This window comes from Mustelus asterias, chromosome 25 (assembly GCF_964213995.1).
Source record: "Mustelus asterias chromosome 25, sMusAst1.hap1.1, whole genome shotgun sequence".
NCBI lineage: Eukaryota > Metazoa > Chordata > Chondrichthyes > Carcharhiniformes > Triakidae > Mustelus > Mustelus asterias.
Genome location: NC_135825.1, coordinates 48,949,304 through 48,972,904, shown reverse-complemented (window position 1 = coordinate 48,972,904; position 23,601 = coordinate 48,949,304). Strand labels below are relative to the sequence as shown.

The window sequence follows — 23,601 nt, the reverse complement described above, 5'->3', positions numbered from 1 at the left end:
TTGGACTTGAGCAGCTTGTAGTTCCTTGGAAGTTGAGAGATAAAGTTAACTAGTAAATGCTAGATCTATTATCCATGAAACCGCCAGCGAGTGGGAGCAGGAATGCAAAACAAATCAAAGTTAGCAAGGGGGAAAATTGACTGGCAGATGTGTTTAGTTTGAAGTCAAAGGAGGCGATCTACAGTAATCCACCCAGTGAAAGCCAGTTAACCATATCACCTGGGGAGACGATGGCCCAGTGGTATTAGCGCTAGACTGTTAGTCCAGAAATTCAGCTAATGTTCTGGAGACTCGGGATTGAATCCACAGCAGATGGTGGAATTTGAATTCAATAATATCTGGAATTAAGAATCTACTGATGACCATGAAACCATTGTTGACTCTCGGAAAAACCCATCTGGTTCATTTATGTTATGTGGGAAGGAAATCTGCTGTCCTTACCTAGTCTGATCTACATGTGACTCCAGAGCCACAGCAATATGATTGACTCTCAACTGCCCTCCAGGGGCAACTAGGGATGGGCAATAAATGCTGGCCAGCCAGCGATGTTATGTCCCATGAATTAATAAAGTTGTAATTCTAGAAGTAATCAGCTTGGTTGCAGTTCGAAACTATAGCAGTGGACCACTAGAAACCAAGGATGTTTTCTGATGTTAAAACCCCCCAGAAGAAGTTGCAAGGAGGCCCATGCTTGAGCTGTGAAATCCAGAATAATGACGGTTTTGAGGGAAGTTGGAGGGTTTCTTTGCCAAAAACTAATGGAAGGACCCTTGTACCTTGGAGAATAGCTGGAATGCTGAAGAGAAACCAGTGAATTCTGGAGAGCTGTGATTGGGTTGATCCCAGGGAAAGGCGAACAAACCATCAAGATTTCATAAGATAAAAGGAACTCTTGGGTGGAATGAAGTAAATCTGGGTTTATAGGACTGACTTAAAAAAAATTTTTTCCCTTAACCACTGTTTAAGATACATCATGCAGATATTTGATTCATATTATTTAATTACAAAAAAGCTCTTCCCCAACAGCTGCCCAGATACCAGGGCCACAGAAGGACTGTCAACATGGTTGTGATGTTTACAGACTGGTTTATTGATATGGAGGGAAGGGGACAATTTAAGAGAAGATAAAGGAGGGGAATACTTAGCTGTGCTTGGAATTCGCAAGATTTGGTAATCTTGGATTTTAGGAAAGAAATACATTTTAACTTGGATCACATCAGCAACACCACTAAACAGTTTATTTAACCCCATTGTGAACTTGCATTTCTTTCACGCGTGGAGAAAAACTTTCACAATGCATTTCCAAGCTCAAATGGAAAACCCAAATGTACCTCAGGAACAGATGAGCAAAAATACTTTTAAATACAGTTTTGATGCCAACTCTTGTTATTTTGTTGCTACTTTCTTTTGGGGTTGTTCTGTCAGTCGAGAAAGATAAACACAATTCTACACATGCAAAGAAATATTGGGATGCAATATGAAGAAACTGCAGCAATGTCAGAGGCTGAGATTTCAAAATGCAGATTGGACACAGCAGTTTGCTGAACACCCTTAAGGTTACACATTTATCAAGGAACAGGTGGTAAAATTTCACAGAGTGCATTCATGCTGAGAATCAGACAGCATTCTGGAAAATCTCACCCATCAAAATATGATAGCGGTCAGCCGCAGCTCGGGTGTATTCGTACTTCTAGCCAGATTCGAGACCCACTCCAGGAATTGAGCACATTCAAGGTTGACAACTCCAGTGCACCACTGAAGGAGGGCTGCAGTATTGGAGATGCTGTCTTTTGGATGAGACATTAAATCAAAGTCCTGTCTGTCTCAGGTGGATGTAAAAGATCTTATTGCGCTATTTGGAGAAGAGCAGGGGTGTTATCCCCAGTAACAGGGCCAATATTTATCCCTCAGTTAACTTTGCAAAAACAGGTTATTTGGTCAAGGATGCACATGACAGATGTCAAGTTGATAAAATAAGCAAAAAACCAGGCCGAATACAGGAACGGGGGGAGTCAAAAAGAAAACGAGACAGGCAGCTGACAAAAAGAAAACCCGAAAGTCTTCTATAGACATGTCTCACAAGAGGAGAAATGGACAGAGTGGGGACGTTAAGAGACTAGTGGAACGGTTGGACATGTGGCTTGAAACTCAATGTAGTGAAGTATGAAGGAACTCATTTTGATGAGTGACAAGGCTGGTTGAGAAAATGGCTAATACAGAATCCTGGCCTTTATCAATTGAGGCACGAAGTGCAAAAGCAAGTAAATGACAGTGAACCTTGATGAAACACTGGTTTCACCTTAATTAGATTATTGTATTTAATTTTGGACACCTCACTTGAGGAAGGATGTGAAGGCTTTAGAGAGTGCAGAAAGAATAACTTCAGGAACAAGGGACTTCAGTTAAGACAGCAGAATGGAGAAGATTTGATAGAAGTGTTCAAAATCAGAAGGCTATGGAGAGAGACAATAGAAACTGTTGCCATCGGCAGATGGGTCAAGGAGGACACGGACTTAAGCTAAATGGCAAAAGAAGCACGTTGAAACACGAGGAAAAACTTTTTTTTAAAAATGCAGTGAGTGGTTAGGATTTGGGATGTACTGTCAGAGTGTGCTGGAAGCAGATTCAACTGTAGGCTTCAAAATGGAATGGGATAATCAGAGGGGGAAAGATTTGCTGGGCCACGCATTAGAAGGCAGCAGTGTGAGACAGGCTGAATTGCTCTTGAGAGCCGGCATAGACAACAGGTTGAACAGCTTCTTCTGTGCTATAATTCTATGTATTTCATGGGCTACAAAGTGCTTTGGGACATCCGGAGGTATTAAAGGGTTGTAAAGAAATGCAAGTCAGTCTTTGTGAGCCTCAGTATTTCATAATAGCTTTATTACAAATACAGTGCTTAAAATCAGAATGATGTTAAAGTGAGAAACCCTGTGCAAGTAATTTAAACAGCGTAATATCCAATGACCAACCCTGCAATCGTCTACATTTACATGCTTGGTGTCAAAGGATTGGAAAATTTGCACAAAACATGTCTGTGGTAGTTGAATGTGTTTGCATGAGAGACAGATCACATCCTCTACACAGCACCTGTCATGCCCTTCAATGCACACGTCAAAGCCAGCAGCTCAAAGGGCGTGCATGAGGGGCTGCTACCCACACAAAGAAGAACAAACCACAACTCAAAATTCTCACCTCAGTCTCTGAAGCTCCTTCTGAGCATTTTCAATCATCTGTACCAGATTGCTAATATTGAGAGAGGGAAGGAAAGGGAAAAAGAAACGTAAATCCTTGGGGAAAATTTGTTTGATTATCAACTAATTTGTCTTGTAATGGATGAGAAGTAATTTTCTCCAACTAAATATTAAGACTGAAGTCAGTCTTTAGCCCCACCACAAACTCAATTCCATAAATCTCTTTGCCTGTAAATATTTCATCCAAATAAGTTCAAGGACCTCTTTAATTGTTTTTGTTTGGCTGTGAACACCACCCGAGCTGTGTGATTGCACAGCTCAGACGGAACACTGATTACAACCTTCACTTGTTAAATTCGACTCTTAACTGAGCTTCCCACCCCACATTCTCCCCACAACCACCGACTTCCACTTCTGTATCATCACCATGTCCACCTCTGCTTCAGCTCATCTGAAAACCTCATCCATATGATTCGTTACTACTCCAATGCCTTACTGACCAGTCCCTATTTGGACCCTCAGTAAACTTGACCTAAACAAAAAACTCTGCTGTCTATATCCTAACTGGCACCAAATTCCATTCACCTGCTGACTTCCACTGCACCCCAGTCTGGCAAAGACTTTATTTTAAAATCCTAAACCTTATTTTCAAATTTCACCATGGCCAGGCATGTACCCTATCCAGCTAAACTTCTTCAGTCCAACAATTCTCTAAGATCTTCACGCTCCACCCATTCTGATCGCTTGCACAACTCTAATCACTCCACCTTTGACTGTCAACTCTCACCTATTTGCCTCTTTTAAGACACTTTAAATCCTCTCTCTTTGATCAGATTTCACATTATCCACCCTAGCTCTCCCCATGAAAGGGGAGAGCAGCCGACAGTCACCTGGGACTATGGAGACTTTACCTATACTTCTTTGGGAGCATAGTGTTAAACTTCATTTGCTAATACAGCGGAACCCCGATTTAGCGCGAATTCGGATATAACGCGATGAATCATTGGACCCTTTTTTCCCCGCTCATGATTGGCAAATCTCGCTCGCCCTGCTGTTTCCACCAGTCAGCTCGTCATGTGTAGAGAAATGCTGGGAAAAGGGTCTGGGGCCAGCCTTTTCATCACGCCAATCCACCAAGGAAGATGACGACGAGCCAGATTTGTACGGCTTCACGGAGGAAGATGTGCGTGAGGCAGAGAAGCTGTCTGAATGCAGCAAAGAAGAGCTACACCAGTGGCACTCTGCCGATGACGAATGCCCAACGCATGAGCATCTGACGGATGCCGAGATCGTCCGTAACGTAACTATAGCACCAGCGGAGGCAAGTGTACCAGTTCTGGAGACCCAGGAGGTGGGCCACATAAAAATCCTCCAACTCAGAAGCATTCTAGATTTCGCTCGCAGCCAGCGAAATGCTACGTTCAAGCAAGGAACACTCGATCACTTTAAGAAATAAACTGTTGTTTTGTTTATTAAAAAGCTTTACTAAAAATTAATGTGTGTTTTAATTTCTACTGTTTGAACGCTGATTTTCTTGAACCCCGATTTAGCGCGACTCCACTTCTTTCGCGATAACATTTTATGGACCCCAACCATCACGTTATAACGGGGCCGCACTGTATTTATATGCACGCAAGTTGTTGTTGCACTTTAACAATACATTTATACCTTTTAAAACAAGCTGTAAGGATTTTTAATCCTTACGCAGGCAAAATTCAAATTGTACACTGCTCTTACAGTTCTGCATTTGGCTGACCTGGAAACTTGCAGCAAACAAACGAAATAGGTGAAAGTTATCCAGTACTTATGATACGTATCACGGTGAATAGCTGTGAACACTCCATCCTGGATCATTACCATTAGTAACCAAGAGTTGCAAATCCTTTGTAAAAGTCAGTGCTACTGAAATGAAGTGCGTAATGGGATGTTTTATGATGAAACATGGATTCCCCTGTTATTGAATCCATTACTGAAGTGTTGTTTCCAAGATCTGATGCATCTACCAGCTAAAGACGATGTTTGTCAAGTAAAAGGAATATTTTAAAAGGCACAAGGAAGTGCCTCATCAAGTTCACAAAATACATTTTAGTGAGTCCTTCACTTTGATACTTTTAAAATGCAGCCCAAAAAGGAATTTAAAAACTGATTCTAACAGTAACAAACATCAGGTCTTTTTAAATTTACTGCACTCTGTGTATTGAACAGAATGTAAGCAAATGGACAGTTTCAACATAACAGATGTTTTATTTAATTCAAAAACATTTCCTAACCTAACTTTAGAACAGTACTGTTACTGCAGCAAAGAGAGACATTCCCCCATTAGCTTTATGAATAATCTTCAGCTTCAGTCTGGATATTCAATTACTTCAAGATGTATTTTGATCCATTGATAGCTGATGGTCAATGTGGTTTCATGAGTACAAGATACTTTCCAGTCCTGTTCAATAAGATATTGTTCATGTGTGAGCTAAGGCAGTGAGCATTAGCATGCTCTTCCATGAGGAACATTGCAGCAGTGTCTGATGTATATGTAGACATGCGCAAACAAGCTATTTGAAGCATGAAACCCCGATATCCCAGGGTACTGATGCCACCCATTGTAATGCTGCTCTTTCAGGATGGCATCAGCCATGTCAGTATGCAAAGGAAATCACATCAGAGTTCTTGATACTGCAAAACTTCGCATATGCCAAGGTGGCACAGTGCAGTGGTCAGCACTGCTGCCTCACAGCGCCAGGGACCCGGGTTTGATTCCCGGGCTGGGCTACTGTCTGTGTTGGGTTTGTACGTTCTCCCCATGTCTGCGTGGGTTTCATCCAGGTGCTCTGGTTTCCTCCCACAGCCTGAAAGACATGCTGGTTTGATGCATTGGCCATGTTAAATACTCCCTCAATCTGGTGTGTGGCAACTAAGGGATTTTCACAGTAACTTCATTGCAGTGTTAATGTAAGCCTACTTGTAACACTAATAAATAAACTTTAAACTTTACATGTGAGCTACCAGAGAAACACTCATCTTGCATTCAAATCAGGATTTTAGTCAGAGGTATTGGAATTCTGTGTATGAATGAAGTTGCAGGACAACTTTTTTAGACCCTACCATCTTCAGTGGTCATTCCTCCATCATGTAGAGTGGGGTTGTGTGCTGTTGATTGCAGAGTGCTCAGATCCACTTGTAACTGCTCACATAATGAAACTTTCTATGCCCACTTACAGATAAGACCTGGACAATATCAGGTCAGGGTTGATAATTGCAAAGAAAAATTCTCACCATAGCTGCAGGTAACAACCAACTTCAGTTACGAGTCTAATCATCTACTCATGACACGTAATAGCATTAAAATTGTTGAATGCAGCAGTAACAACACTGAGACTCACCTTTCACCAGAAACTTAACTAGATCAGATATATACAGGGACTACAAAAGAGGTCACGGGTTAGCTATTCTGACAATTGGCTCCTCCCCCCTGACTGCCCAGAGCTCTTCCACCACCTACAAGGCACAGGATAGGAGGGTGATGGAATTCTCTCCACTTGCCTGCAGCTCCGGTATCATCCAGGACAAGGTACTCTGCAGGACTGGCACCCCACCCACAATTAATATTCGGCCCCTCTAACACCTCACACAATGGCAGCAATGTATAATATCAACAAGATCTTCAACGTCATCTTCCACTCTGGAAGGAGTGGTAGCAGGTGCCTGGGAACACCATCTCTGAATTCCTCTTCAATTCACACCCTACATTGCCATTCCTTCAAAGTTATTGGATCAAAATCTTGAAACTCGCTATCCAACAGCACAGTGGAATACCTTCACCACGTGGAGTGCTTTAGCACAAGGCAGCAGAGGGCAACCAAACACAAATATCAGGCCTGGCATCAATCCTTAAATCCTAAAAGTGATTGTTCTAATTTGAGCTGTTATGAACTATAAAAAAAAGAGACAATAAGTTGAGGTAATATTTAGGTAAATGGACCATCCTGTGAATCCCTAAGCAATTCAGACCAGAAAACGTCAGGTTGGCATCCTGATACATGCTAACGTAGCTGATGCTAGCCAGGATTTAGGACTACAATATCTCCCTCGAGATGAAGTTATGGGCGGGGGAGAAAAGCAAAACAAGCTTCTGTTTTTGCTCACAGTGCACTTCACAAATAGGTATTGGGCGAGGAGAGGACAGGGTATGGTTGCCACGCTTTTCACCACTGTATTGTGTGCTGACACTCAATGTGCAGGCTCAAGCACATAGTGACCATTTCAAAAAGAGATACAGGAGGGACTAATGGAACTGAACATGAAGGAAATAGTGTCCTCAGAATTGGTGTGGCAAGGAAGAAACAAATAATGTTATCGCTAGGGAAGCAAATAGATGGAAAAAAAATCTCTATAGCTAAGGGAGTAGGACACATTAGTTAGTTCTTGCAGAGGCTAAATGATCCTCCTTCTAAATGATTGTACTATAACTCCCAGCAAAAGCTATTTGCAACCAAAAAGCTCACGTACTCATTATAGACTTTCCATGCATTCGAACCATGCTGTGACATCAGCTCCAGGTTTTCAATTCTCACTGCCTGATGTTCTAGTTGTGCCATGGAATTGTTCACAGATTCTTGCCACGCTGTGATATCGTTCTTCTGTCCCGAGGATGGGGCAGGCAGTTCATATCTGGAAAACAGAAGAGCAGTTTTTAAACTTTCCTCATCTCCTGAGGATGCAGATGATATTTTTCCTTGACAGTCTGCTCTCTCACCAAAGTAGCTCTTCTTCCTAGGATGCATTCACACCCCTGCTTTGGTGCTATCTGAAACAATTTTGTCCAGGTGCAGAAACCAAATCTGTGCAATGTAAAGCAGCTGCGAAGGTCCAAACTGACTCCAGAGACTCACTTTGCTTCAGTCCACAGACTCCGATTCCAGGCTGCATTTATACAACCAACCACTGTGTTGCAGGAAAGTGACAGCTCCAATGTAAATATATTCCTAAAATGCAAGGCCAAGCTTGGTTATTTAACAGAGGGTAGGAAAGTTGACCAAGTCGCTGTTGTTCAATTGCCAAACAAACTTTCAGGAACGGCCATGGGATAACTCTTAGGAATGGGAACCATGGCTGATTCTTGGGATTTTCAGCACATTGCAAGATGCAGCAAAAGCAGGTTGCATTGGATGAAAGATATTAGAGATGCACTGCAGCAACTTGAAGCCTCCTTCCGCAGCCCCTTACAAACATGCAGCCTGTACCATCTAGGTTAAGGGCAGCAAATGCATTGGACCACCACCTGCAAGTTATCCTCCAAGCCACACACCATTGTGACCAGGAACTATATGATCATTCCTTCACTGTTACTAGGCCAAAAACCTGTAACTCCCAGTACTGAGTGCAACTGCAACAATCCAAGAAAGTGGCTCACCACCTTAAAGTGATCAGCCTGACAGGTTAGGATAAAGTACACAGGTTCTTCCAATGAATTCCAATCATAAGAACATAAGAACATAAGAAATAGGAGCAGGAGTAGGCCATCTGGCCCTTCGAGCCTGCCCTGCCATTCAACAAGATCATGGCTGATCTGAAACGAATCAGTTCCACTTACCCGCCTGCTCCCCATATCCCCTAATTCCCTTATCGATCAGAAAACTATCTACCCGTGATTTAAACATATTCAACGAGGAAGCCTCCACCACTTCAATGGGCAGAGAATTCCAGAGATTCACTACCCTCTGAGAGAAGAAGTTCCCCCTCAACTCTGTTCTGAACCGGCCCCCCCTTATTTTGAGGCTGTGCCCTCTAGTTCTGGTTTCCCTTCTAAGTGGAAAGAATCTCTCCACCTCTACCCTATCCAGCCCCTTCATTATCTTATATGTCTCTATAAGATCACCCCTCATCCATCTAAACTCCAACGAGTACAGACCCAATCTGTTTAATCTCTCCTCATAAGCTACACCCCTCATCTCCGGTATCAACCTGGTGAACCTTCTCTGCACTCCCTCCAAGGCCAATATATCCTTTCGCAAATAAGGGGACCAAAACTGCACACAGTACTCCAGTTGCGGCCTCACCAGTGCCTTGTACAGTTGCAGCAAGACCTCCCTGCTTTTATCCCAAGGGAATTAATTTCAGCAAACCATTGGTAAATGTTAGTCCCCGATTCATTACAAGAACTGCTTGTTCTTCTTAGCCTGTTGCTCACCCACCCGTCGCTTTCCAGTTTACATTTTGAGAAACCCGCGGTCTCACCTTTTCATACTGAGCAGTTCCATTGGTTGGCGAGCTGCCAGTCGCTCAAACTCATTCCTCATGATCTCAGTCTATAAAATAAGTTAAATAAAAACCCATTAGCTTTTAAAATGTTTACAAACGAGATCAGCATTCTAAAGCATTGATCTTTCCTGTGGTGCACCAATGAATGATGTGTGATTAAAAAAGGTTAAATGAACCGATTACAAACGTCCCATTGTGCTGTTCTGTGCTGCCCTGCTATACATATCCTTTGTAAAGAATGAACTCTAAAATTGTAACACGAGTTAAATCCAACAGGGTTCCTGTTAGCTTTCATTCCTGTAAACACTTTTGCTGCACATATTTAAAACAATTGACAAAAACTAGGGGGACAATCAGGAGAAATCCCACCCTCCCCCTGTGAGTTAAGAGTCTGAAATGGTGATGGAAGCAGATTCATTAGTGCTTTCAAAGGAAAAATGACATTTCTACCTGAAAACAGAAAATTGCAGGGCTAAGGAGGGGAGGGGGAGGGGGGGGGGGTGTAAAAGAGAGGCAGAGTGGGACTAATTAGATAGCTCTTTCCAAGTGGCAGCACATAGTGGATTGAAAGACCTCCAATTCTGCTACAAGATGCTAGTTTGATTATAGTTTAATACCCTAGGAAACTAAAGAATTGCAGAGACCCCACATCCACCATGTTCTCAAGGCAACGAGAATGGGCAATAAATTGTACCTTGCTAGTACCACCCACACCGAGAAGAAAAAAAAAATTGGAACGAGGCTTTTTAAATTGAAAACTTTGCTACATTTTTTATTCTGACATTAGACAGCAGCAAGATTCAATGGCTCCAGCTCTATAAATCAAAATGCAATAAGTATTTTGTATTACAAAAGACATGCAGAATGAATGCATAACCTTAACTGAAATATGATTCCAAAAATGGTAGATCTGGAAAATCAAAGACTATGGTTCCTTTGAAAAATAAATACCCAAGAACAGGGCATGGGGAGAAAAATGACATCTGTGAAAAGTAAGTGGGTCAGTTAAATGTCACGAAAAACAACAGCCTATAGTATGCTGACTAGCCCAATTTTATCAATTGCTAAAAGAATCAGAAACCAATTCTTTATAAAAAGATTAACTCCTTTCAGCTACCAGTGATTAGTTACCCTGTTATATATTCTCAATTCCATCCGAAAGACTGCGGATACTGAGACTGCCATTTAACAGCTGCACCTTGAAATGGACCACTCCGAGCCTTGTTATCGCAGACACCTCTGTCATTAAGGTCATGTGGCCTCACATTTGCAACAATTGAAACAAATGCTCAAATAAATGGCTGTCTTCCTCGGCTGGCCTTTGTTTGGGCATCAACGAAACTGGGGGCAAATACCATTGCAATATTGTCTCTCATCTTCAACATTGGTATTGCTAAACAGGCGTCAATACAATTCGTCACTGAAATCAGGGCACACCACACTATGATAATTAACCATAGCATTACTGCATGATCATCTGCATTGATTTGTGATGTACATAAAACTGAAAGTCTTGGGCGGGAAGGGCAGTAGCAATCTGCACACTAATAGCTACATCCTGTCATTCATCAGCATTTTTTGAAGATCTCAACATGAACATGCCCATGTCTGATGATACTTAACCCATCACACTTTCCATAGAATTTTCCCATTAATTTGACATCTTGAAACTAGACTTGCTCTGTAATTATAGAAGAACTAGAAGGGGTCAGAACCCTCAAGAAAAAAGACAATTACAAGGCCCCACACTTGGCATTAAATGTTGGACAGATGCCAGAGAAGTTCACACATGCTGGGCTCTGAATTAATGTCTGTAGAGACAGAATGCTGCAGCCCTGTTATTTGCCATTTCTATTAATGATTTGGATGGGAATTTAGGAGGTATGGTTTGTAAGTTTGCAAACGACACTAATATTGGTGGCATAGTGGACTGTGAAGACCATCTAGGATTGCAACGGGATCTTGAACAATTGGGCCAGTGGGCTGCTGAATGGCAAATGGAGTTTAATTTAGATAAAGGCGAGGTGATGCATTTTGATAGATCGAACAGGGCAGGACTTACTCAGTTAATGGTAGGGCATTGGGGAGAGTTATAGAACAAAAAGAACCAAGGGTACAGGTTCATAGCTCCTAGAAAAGTGGAGTCACAGGTAGACAGGGTGGTGAAGGCGGCATTCGGCATGCTTGGTTTCATCGGTCAGAACACTGAATACAGGCGTTGGGACAAGACATTGGTAAAGCCACACTTGTAATACTGTGTGCAATTCTGGTCACCCTATTATAGAAAGGATATTAAACTAGTAACAGGGCAGAAAAGATTTACTAGGATGCTACCAGGGTTTGATGGTTTGAGTTATAAAGAGAGGCTGGATAGACTAGACTATTTTCCCCTGGAGCATAGGAGGCTTAGGGGTGATCTTAGAGGTTTATAAAATAATGAGGGGCATAGATAAAGGTAGATAGTCAACATCTTTTCCCAAAGGTAGGGGAGTCTAAAGCTAAGGGGCATATGTTTAAGATGAGAGGAGAGAGATACAAAAGGGTTCAGAGCGGCATTTTTTCCCCCCCTACAGAGGGTGGCAAATGTCTGGAATGAGCTGCCAATCACAGCATCACTTAACTCTTGTCACCTGCTGGCCTAACAATGACTGGATTAAATTAGAGAACAGACAGTAGGGGCAGGATCAATTACGTTTCCAAACAAACGGCTGGATGCAGCTTGGACAGAATCAGAAATCTGATGCAACCCACGTGTGTTGTAAATGAATTGTTTTTTTATTCATTTGTGGGACATGGGCGTCGCTGGCTGGCCAGCATTTATTGCCCATTCCTAGTTGCCCTTGAGAAGGTGGTGGGTGAGCTGCCTTCTTGAATCGCTGCAATCCATGTTTGTGGGCTGATCCACAATGCCGTTAGGGATTTTGACTCAGTGACTCCGAAGGAAAGGCAATATATTTCCAAGTCAGGATGGTGAGTGGCTTGGAGGGGAACTTGCAGGTGGTGGTGTTCCCGTTTATCTGCTGCCCTTGTCCTTCTAGATGGAAGTGGTCATGGGTTTGGAAGGTGTCGTCTAAGGATCTTTGTTGAATTGCTGCAGTGCATCTTGTAGATAGTACACACTGCTGTTACTGAGCGTCGGTGGTGGTGGGATTGAATGTTTGTAGTTGTGGTGCCAATCAAGCGGGCTGCTTTATCCTGGATGGTGTCAAGCTTCGAGTGTTGTCGGAGCTGCACCCACCCAGGCAAGAGGGGAGTATTCCATCACACTCCTGACTTGTGCCTTGTAGATGGTGGATAGGCTTTGGGGAGTCAGGTGAGTTACTCGCTGCAGTATTCCTAGCCTCTGACCTGCTCTTGTAGCCACTGTGTTTATGTGGCGAGTCCAGTTGAGTTTCTGGTCAATGGTAACTTCAATGATGTTGACAGTGGTGGATTCAGTGATGGTTACCAAAGGGCGGTGGTTGGAGTGTCTCTTGTTGGTGATGGTCATTGCCTGGCGTGTGTGTGAACTGTCTGTTGGAACTTGCTGTGTGCAAAATTGTTGCTACATTTCCCAATAGTTACTGCACTTCAAAATTGCTTCATTAGAGTTAAAGCTCTTTGGGACGTCCCACAGTCAAGAAAGGCATTGTATAGATGTAAGCATTATTCACAAGTTTCTAAAGGGCCAAAGCCAGTGCTACAGACAGAGCAAATAGTTTTAGCCAATGCAAAAAAAGGTACTGTATGCTTGTATTAAAAACTCAAATTATGCCCCATATAGAAAAGTGTCTAGTTAAAGAGCGAGACTGTGTCCATGTGGAGAGATTGTTTGAATTAGCTGAGAACAAGGGAACATGCACATAAATTATGTAAGCACAGAGCAGATAAGATGTCAGGTGGTTTTTCATTTCACAGCAGGTCACTGATATTTGGAAGAAGTTGCCAGCTCACGAAGGGCGAGAAATTAATTGCAAATATTCAAAAGATAGCTGGCCGAGTTCTGAAAGGAGCTTACTTTTGATGTATACAAAGGTAGTTGCAATGCCAAAGATCAGAGGGGAACTTCCCAGAATTGATTTGAATTTAACTAAGATCAGCAAAGTCTGTCCTTCAGCCTCCTCCATCATATGGTTGTTGGGAGATGGGGAGCATCGAGACCAAGTTGCCTGGTTGCAATGAGTAGAACGTTCATGACCGAACTCAGCTTTGGTTCAATCCAGGAACAAAATTTTACAAAAGCCTACAACACTTCAGCACAAAGCTAAATTTTATTCTGTCACTGGCTTTCTCCAAACTGTGCCTTATTGGCCGATATTTCTGTGAGCAAACTCCTCTTGGGGTGCAGAAACTTAATGCAGGGATAGACGATGTGCTCGGACTTCCCTCGGGAAGCAGGCTTTGAGGTTTCCCAGAGCCTATGATTAGCAATTGAGATCACAAACCAGGCTAGCTGATCTCCTCCAAACCCCACATGGCCATTGCCAGCTGCGAGACCCACATTCTTTGGAAAGTGCTGGCCATATATCCCCAAGCAAATATGGTAGATGGTCTTCTCTTCCCAGATGGTGCATTGTGCCAGGTAGCCATGTCAGCTCAAAGTAGTTCAGAGGACAAGTCGGAGACCTCCAACTCACACTAGGAAATTCAAAATTGAGACACTGCTGCTGATCAGTAGCACCCAGGTTAAACCTGTCAGCCACCCTGGGTCACTCTGCATACCCTTGCAAACTCAAAAAATACAACAGGTAGAGCATACATTGACCAGGTAGCATTATTATTTTTATTCCTTTGACACAAGGATAAATTTAAAAAGGGGAAAAAAAATGCATTGTGGTATGCTTTAGACCTTAAAGCCACGATTGGACAATTTCTCCCATGTACTGTCAAGAGATGTTGCCCATAACCCCAGGGTGAGAAACCCCAGCGATAATTATTCTTCACTCTTGAGCAACTCCATGGGAGATTATTAGTCTGTCTCAAACCACTATACCCCATAATCCTGTTTTACTCCCCTATCTTTCTGGTCAAGTGAACTTCAAACATATCAACTGGCAAATGCATCATCCAGTCCAACCCTGATCTGTTCTGACCAAAATGGTCCTCATCACTGCTGACTTAAGAGGGTAACATGTACCAAAGTAGATTTTGTACAGCAAGACCCGAGAAATGGGATCTTTCATGTTAAGTACTGTCGGAAGCATTAATACACAATAAATAGCCACTTAATGAAATATCAGAAAGTTGGTAGCAGCTTTTGGTTTGCATTCTTATATCTTTATCTCCGCACAACATTCTCAGACTGCTCTTTCTAATCGGCACATCTAAAATCGGCAATTTAAGAGTCACAAATTAAAAGATGTTGTGCACACTCACTTCAAATGCTGAATAGTCAGGTGTGGGCAAATAGCTCAGGTAATTTTTTGTGGGTCGATAACGTCTCGTCTCTTCCTCCACCAGAGCAGCTGCCTGAAAAATAAGGAACAAACAAGAGGTGAACCTAAAATATTAAGCGGCCTTCAGTTAATCCTTGCCAAAACGCAGAAGCATTTTAAACCACCAGATCAGAATGACATTGCAGGCACCTGGGAGTCAAAAATATCTACCCAATGGCGGCTGCAAAGAACATTCCGGAAAACAAATGTTAGTGACCCACACCAATTCAAGATCTGGGAAAGGTGAGAAACAAAGGGAACTATGATTCAATTTGGGTTCAGTTGATATCGAATATACAGTCAGACATTACATTTATGATTCGGAGCCTTACTACACTTGCAGATTTAATTTATTGTGCTTTGTATTTTACTTTTATGTAGCAAAATTATATTTGGAATTAGACTTTGTTTCTTTTGCAGTTGATGTGCATTCCATTCCTAACGCAGAGGCCTCAATGCACTGGAGTCAGATTAAATTCATCTTAAGAACCTGGCCACAACAAAAACCAGGAAGCAATCCCTCAACTGTAAAACACCAGCACATGACAAAGTGTCAAATGAAGGGGTTTTTTAAAAAAAAAGTGCACATAAAGTTGTAGCAATATGGCATCATTTGATTGTTAAAAATTTATTGATTTTTGGAATAACGACCTGAATTTTTTTCTCTTTTCTATCTGTGCGATTTAAGGAGGTTTTGTGGTGCAGTCGGTTTTCATCCCTGACTCTTGAGTCAGAAGTTCCTAGTTTGAGTCCCACCCCAGGACTTGACGGCCATGGAAGGTGCGTTCATAACGCGGTCAAATAGTTGTGTCAACTTGAAAAATCCTTCCAAACTTGCCAATGGCTGACAGAGTGGAGACTCCTGAAGATAAATTTAATACTGCTGTCAGAACACAGTTTAATCCGTGTGTTTAAATAGCAAGCCTCAGTGTGGGCAACTCTGTCCTATTTGCACTCAAATTTTTATTAGTTGGTTTGCCCTAGGTCAGTTCTGCAGGCTTTGAGGTTTAGTCAGAGCCTCTCTTCGCTTTGTGGTCTCATGGTGGATAAATATTCCACTAACCTGCCTATGACCTCCAGTGTTCTGCTAATTTCTGTCCGTTTGCCAAACCACCCAATTTAGCATGATACAAGTGACAAAGAAATCCCAGCAATATGTCACTCCCACATCACACCAACCAAAAACACATCTTTTATCAGAAGACACAGAAACATCAAGACATTTTGATCAAATGATGCCAAGTCAAGGTTTGGCAGAAAGGTCAGATCAGCAACGGTGTTCCAGTTTTTCAGATTATGGCACAAATTCTGGCTGCAGAGTTAATTTCTACGTAGCAGAGAAGGAAGCAGATGCAGGGCACAGCATTTGAAGTTTAAGAAGAGAGAATTGTTCAAAGGACTAATCTTGGTCAGAGTACCTGCATCCTTCTATATTGCAAACAGAAGGACGCAGGTATTTACCAAGTTTTTTCTCTTATGTAGAACAAATGAGTCACTGCTGAAATGAGAGCAACATTCAAGTTTTGGGATGACATATAAGATTTATTGAAAGTTATGTGAAGTGCTTCATTGCAGCTCAATACATTGTGGAACCAACTCGAATAAAGCTATTTTATATTGAGTATTGTGCAATGACGGAGGGTTAAATAGTAACTTCAGAGCAGCCCTGAGGGAAAAATCCAAATTGGAGAAAGATTTTTAAAAAAGGAACGGGAACAAGTTAATAATTGGAAGCAACATTGAGCCCAACTACGTCAACTGTTAAAAAGGACAAAAGATTGGAGATACAAAAGCTATAAAGATGGTAATGATTAAACTTGACACAAACTAAGAAATTAGGTTTAAATAATTGAAAAAAAAAGGTTTTAGCATTCAAATTGAGGGTAAGATTTAATGGATGACACAAGGATGTTAGTGAAAGAATCTGGACTCAAATCAGGAAGTAAAATCAGCTCGGGCAGAAATTAGGAATGGCAAAGGTCAGAAAACGTTGGTGGGAGCAGTTTATCGGCTCCCTATTAGTCGTTAAACCATGGACAGGGCATTAAAGAAATTACTGGATCTCGTGACAAAAGCAATATAATAATTGTGGGAGTCTTTAATTTTCAATAGACTAGAACAATCAAATTGGAAAAGGGGGTCTTGAAGGCGAGTTGGCGGTTGCCTGGAACAATACATTGTGGAACCAACTCGAATAAAGCTATTTTATATTGAGTATTGTGCAATGATGTAGGGTTAAATAGTAACTTCAAAGCAAAAGATACACTAAAAACAATGATCATAATACATTCTCATCTATGTGCGGATCCACAAGAGATGGGTGAGATCCTAAATGAATATTTCTTCTATTAGTATTTACTGTTGAGAAAAGCATGGATGTTAGGGAACTTGGGAAATAAATGGTGAGGTCTTGAGTGTACATATTACATAGGAGGTGGTGCTGGAAGTCTTAAAGCGCATCAAGGTAGATAAATCCCCAAGACCTGATGAAATGTATCCCAGGACATTGTGGGAGGCTAGGGAGGAAATTGCAGGTCCCCTAGCAGATATTTGAATCATCGATAGTCACAGGTGAAGTACCTGAAGATTGGAGGGTGGCAAATGTTGTGCCTTTGTTTAAAAAGGGCTGCAGGGAAAAGCCTGGGAACTACAGGCCAGTGAGCCTCACATCTGCGGTGGATAAGTTGTTGGAAGGTATTTTGAGAGACAGGATCTACAGGCATTTAGAGATGCAAGGACTGATTAGGGACAGTCAGCATGGCTTTGAGAGTGGAAAATCATGTCTGACAAATTTGAGTTTTTTGAAGGGGGTAACCAAAAGGTAGATGAGGGCAGTGCAGTTGATGTTGTCTACATGGACTTTAGCAAGGCCTTTGACAACGTACCGCATAACAGGTTGTTGCACAAGGTTAAATCTCACGGGATCTAGGGCGAGGTAGCTAAATGGATACAAAATTGGCTTCTTGACAGAATAAGTCTAACAACACCAGGTTAAAGTCCAACTTTGGACTTTAACCTGGTGTTGTTAGACTTCTTACGGTGTTTACCCCAGTCCAACGCCGGCATCTCCACTTCTTGACAGAAGCCAGGGGGTGGTTGCAGAGGGTTGTTTTTCCAAACTGGAGGCCTGTGACCAGCGGTGTGCCTCAGGGATTAGTGCTGGGTCCACTGTTATTTGTCATTTATATTAATGATTTGGGTGAGAATATAGGAGGCCTGGTTAGTAAGTTTGCAGATGACACCAAGATTGGTGGCATAGTGGACAGTGAAGAAAGTTATCTCCGATTGCAACGGGATCTTGATCAATTGGGCCAGTGGGCTGATGAATGGCAGATGGAGTTTAATTTAGATAAATGCGAGGTGATGCATTTTGGTAGATTGAACCAGGGCAGGACTTACTCAGTTAATGGTAGGGCGTTGGGGAGAGTTACAGAACAAAGAGATCTAGGGTAGAGATTCATAGCTCCTTGAAAGTGGAGTCACAGGTGGACAGAAGGCATTTAACATGCTTGGTTTCATTGGTCAGAACATTGAATACAGGAGTTGGGATGTCTTGTTGAAGTTGTACAAGACATTGGTACGGCCACACTTAGAATACGGTGTAGAGTTCTGGTCACCCTATTATAGAAAGATTATTATTAAACTAGAAAGAGTGCAGAAAAGATTTACTAGGATGCTACCGGGACTTGATGGTTTGTGTTACAAGGAGAGGCTGGATAGATTGGGACTTTTTTCTCTGGAGCGTAGAAGGCTGAGGGGTGATCTTAGAACATAGAACAGTACAGCACAGAACAGGCCCTTCGGCCCACGATGTTGTGCCGAGCTTTGTCTGAAACCCAGATCAAGCTATTTCCTCCCTATCATCCTGAAGTACTCCATGTGCCTATCCAATAGCTTCTTAAATGTTCCTAAAGTTTCTGACTCCACTATCCCTGCAGGCAGTCCATTCCACACCCCAACCACTCTCTGAGTAAAAAACCTACCTCGGACATCCTTCCTATATCTCCCACCATCTTATAGAGGTCTATAAAATAATGAGGGGCACAGATCAGCTAGGTAGTCAATATCGTTTCCCAAAGGTAGGGGAGTCTAAAACTAGAGGGCATAGGTTTAAGGTGAGAGGGGAGAGATACAAAAGGGTCCAGAGGGGCAATTGTTTCACACACAGAGCGGCGAGTGTCTGGAACAAGCTGCCAGAGGTAGTAGTAGAGGTGGGTACAATTTTGTCTTTTAAAAAGCATTTAGACAGTCACATGAGTAAGATGGGTATAGAGGGATATGAGCCAAATACGGCAATTGAGATTAGCTTAGAGGTTTAAAAAAGGCAGCATGGACAAGTTGGGCCAAAGGGTCTGTTTCCATGCTGTAAACTCTATGACCTCTATGATTCCATCTTAAGTATGAAAGTGAAATACACCAAAGAATCTTAAACAGAGCCAATTACATAAGTAATGGGGAGAGCTGGCTAAAATTGATGAGCAGATCAGACTGAAAGATTTCCTGGTAAATAAGTCGTGGGAAACAGGAAACATTTAAAGAAACAATTCAAAATGTTCAAGAAAAATATATTCCATTACAAAACAAACTCAACAAGAAAGATCCATCCCTGGCTCACCAGATCAAAGAAGAGTTTTACAATCTTGCAAAGAGCAACTAAAATTGGGAGTGGTTTAGAAAACAGCAAAGAGTGATCAAAAAGTTGATAAAAAGGGAGAAAATAGAAAAGAGTAAACGAGCAAGGAACATATAAACAAACAACAGATTGTAGGAGTGTTTACAAACATAAAAAAAGGAGAGTGGCTAAAGTGAGCATTGATTCTTCAGGAGGGAGACAGGAAAAGTTATGGGGAAAAAAAATCTCAAACCAGCCTCCCGTCCATTGACTCTGTCTACACTTCCCGCTGCCTTGGCAAAGCAGCCAGCATAATTAAGGACACAACGTACCCCGGACATTCTCTCTTCCACCTTCTTCTTCCGTCAGGAAAAAGATACAAAAGCTTGAGGTCACGTACAACTGACTCAAGAACACCTTCTTCCCTGCTGCCATCAGACTATTGAATGGCCCTACCATGCATTCAGTTGATCTTTCTCTACACTCTAGCCATGATTGTAACACTACATTCTCTCCTTACCTTCTCTATGAATGGTATGATGTGGAGATGCCGGCGTTGGACTGGGGTAAGCACAGTAAGAAGTCTCACAACACCAGGTTAAAGTCCAACAGGTTTATTTGGTAACAGAAGTTGTACCTATATATGCCCTGTTTGCGAACCCAACTCTTCACTCACCTGAAGGAGCAGCGCTCCGAAAGCTTGTGCTACCAAATAAACCTGTTGGACTTTAACCTGGTGTTGTGAGACTTCTTACTTTGTCTGTCTCGCATGCAAGAAACAATTCTTTTCACTGTATGTGACAATAATAAATCAAATCAAAGCAGGAATTGAGGAAATGGCAAAGACATTGAATGAATATTCTAGAACAGTCCAGGGGATTGGAAGCTACCAAACGTAACACCAATATTCAAGAGATGAGGGAGAAAGAAAACAAGGAACTACAGGCCAGTTAGCCAGACAGTCGTCAGGAAAGTGCTGGAAGCTATTACGGAAGTCTTAACTATGTCTGACTGCGGTGATTTTCGAAGTGCAAAGTCCACATGATTTCACGAAAGGGGAATCATGTTTAACAATATTCTCTAACCCAGAAAGTTGTGGATGCTCCATTAGTGAATATATTTAAGATTGCGACACAGACTTTTGGTCTCTCAGGGAAGGAAGGGGCATGGGGAGCAGGGGAGAAAGTGGAGTTAATGCCAAAAGGATTATACTGAATTGTGGAGCAGGCTCAAAAGGTAATATGGTCTTTTCCAATGCTGCTACATTATGATTGAATTATTACACTGCGAGAAAACGAACAATCCATGAACTGATGCCCTGTGCTCTTCAGGAGCATGGCCAAAAAACAGCACTATCAGCAAAAACCAAATGGTGAGAAAATAATGTCTCAGAATAATACTGCCTCAGAGAGAAAAGAATCCCAAGGAATCCAAACATTTCTGGAAAAACAGCTATAGGTGGAACTAATAACAACATATGGACTGGAGTGATAACAGATAGCCACAAACTGAGTTTTGGTGGACATGATGCAATAAGTTTATACGGCATAATACTGGATCCATGGAAATGGTCATTTGAAAAGATTCATGGTATAGGCAGATGAATCAATTGAGGATTTAGATTCAATGTGATTTTTAAAAAAAACTCATTCTTACAGGACATGAGCGTCGCTGGCCCAAGGGGGCAATTGAAACTCAGTCACATTGCTATGGCTCTGGAATCACATGTAGGCCAGATCAGGTAAGGGTGGTAGATTTCCTTCCCTAAAGGACACAGTAAACCAGATGGACTTTTATGACGATTAACAATGGCTACATGGTCATCAGTAAACATTTTAATTCCAGATTTTTATTGAATTCAAATTTCACCATCTGCTGTAACAGGATTTGAACCGGGGTCCCAGATCATCCCGAGTCTTTGGATTACTAGTCCAATGAACATACATACCACTGCCTCCCAGACCATCATAATTTAAGTTTCTTAATTTAAAAAGGAGTTCTTGCACTGGGGACAACTGATGCCATTATAAAGTTTGATTCTATGTTTCAATTCTATATTCAGGAAGTCCAAAGATGTGCAGAGATGCCATTATAAAGTTTGATTCTATGTTTCAATTCTATATTCAGGAAGTCCAAAGATGTGCAGGTTAGGTTGATTGGTCATGCTAAACTGCCCCTAGCAGGGTAAATATTGGGCGGGGGGGGGGGGGGGGGGGGGATTGTTGTTGGCCTCTTTTTAGGTCAAACCAAATAAACAAACTCAGATTAAGTCAGGATAAAGTAAAAGGGGCAGCTCCCCAAAAAGGAGGGGGAACAGCCCGAACAGAAATCAAAGTACAAAGGAAACTTAACATCAAATTAAAATGTGATTATTAGGGTCGATAACGCACTCAATATGCTGAATGGCCTCCTTCTCTACTGTAGGTATTCTATGATTCTAAGTCAATTTTGTCCCTGCTGCTTAGCAATCACTGTGTCACTGCTTTTAGTTGTGTTAGGAAAATACTAGAAATACTCAGCACCAGGTCACATACATCTGCAGAGGGAGAAACAGAATTAACATTCCAGGTTCAAGGTTAATCGACCCAAAATATTAACTTTTTCACCCCCTCTCACCGCAGAGGCTGTCTGACTTGCTGGGTTTTTCTAGCATTTCCTGTTTTTATTTTCTGCATTTTTTCCTTTTGTTGTTCAGAGTTCAAGAATTTATTTTTTTCTGATCTTTTCTCCTCCTCAAGTCAGTCAATCCAAACTTCGCAGAAGTTGGATCTTTTCCTCCCAATCCGTTTGCTTTCATCTCGACCATTTATTATTGTGCAACTCCTACTCTGTCCCTCTCCTGCCTTCCCCCACTCCATCCACACACTCTTCTCCAGTCCCTCTTTCCATGTCCACGTGCCCCGATTCCTTGCTGACACTCTCCTACCCACCCTGCTGCGCTTTCTCCCCAATTCACTTCTCTTGTTCTCACCATCCAAGCCTTTTGACAATCGACACCACAGAATCAGGCCATTCAGCCAAATTCAGTTATGCTACTTAAACTCCACAGAAGTCTTCTCCCAATATGAATACATCTTCCCACCAGTCTCCCATATATTTATATTCCCTTCTTTCTCGTAGATGTGTCAAGTTACTCCCCATGTATTCAGTTTCTGCTGAAATGTTTCAACACTATTTGCTTTGATCACTACATGCACATCTGAACAGGAGTAGGTGATTCACCCTCATGCTTGTTCCACCATTTAATTAGATCCTTTCAACTCCATCTGCCCACCTTTGACCCAATATCCCTCAACTTCTACTTACAACATCAAGCCTGCTTCTGAATTTGTCCGTTAGAGAAAATATACTTTTATCAAATTAATTCATGGGATTGGAGTGTGACTGACAAGACCAATGTTTATTGCCCATCCCTAATTGCCCTCAAAAGAAGTGCTGGCGAACTGCCTTCTTGACCACTGCAGTCCAAGTGGTGCAGGTACATTCACAATGCTGTTAGAGAGGGAGCTCCAGTCAGAATGACCCTTAAGTTCATCCAGACTCAAAGCGCTGGCTCTATTCTTGCTTGATGTGGAGATGCCGGCGTTGGACTGGGGTAAACACAGTAAGAAGTTTAACAACACCAGGTTAAAGTCCAACAGGTTTATTTGGTAGCAAAAGCCGCACAGGCTTTCGGAGCTCCAAGCCCCTTCACTCACCTGAAGAAGGGGCTTGGAGCTCCGAAAGCCTGTGTGGCTTTTGCTACCAAATAAACCTGTTGGACTTTAACCTGGTGTTGTTAAACTTCTTACTCTATTCTTTCTCCACAGATGCTGTCAGACCTGCTGAGATTTTTCTAGGCATTTTTTGTTTTTGAGTCAGAGTCCAGCACCCACAGTATTTATTTCCTGTGTCTGCCCAGGGTTAGACACATCTGAAACACTGAACTCCAATCCTTGGTTCGGTTTCCCCCCCACGGTTTTCCACTGGGGACGGGGTTACAGGAGCTGCACAGTGAGTGCAGACTGTCACTTCAAAAAAAAGTTCAACAGATTTCCCTCCCCTGGGGAGGCACGGTGATCCTTGTGGGTGAAGGTTCCAGTCCTTGGTAGCCCATAGGAAAGAGGAGTTAGTGAAGGAAAGCCAT

The 23,601-nt window shown here is 42.2% G+C and overlaps 1 protein-coding gene across 2 annotated transcripts in view; it reads right to left on the bottom strand.

The window, feature by feature from the left end:
- The window catches only part of bcas2 (BCAS2 pre-mRNA processing factor), a 29,574-nt gene that overhangs the window by 5,678 nt on the left and 295 nt on the right, over window positions 1-23,601 (bottom strand). The window contains exons 2-5 of one of the 2 annotated variants that reach the window (XM_078197969.1): window positions 14,805-14,897; window positions 9,426-9,496; window positions 7,698-7,859; window positions 3,196-3,246 (exon numbers count right to left, since the gene is read on the bottom strand). In XM_078197969.1, coding sequence (XP_078054095.1) covers window positions 3,196-3,246; window positions 7,698-7,859; window positions 9,426-9,496; window positions 14,805-14,897 — 377 coding nt within the window. The remainder of the gene's footprint in view (window positions 1-3,195; window positions 3,247-7,697; window positions 7,860-9,425; window positions 9,497-14,804; window positions 14,898-23,601) is intronic. The other variant, XM_078197970.1, reaches the window with a different exon arrangement.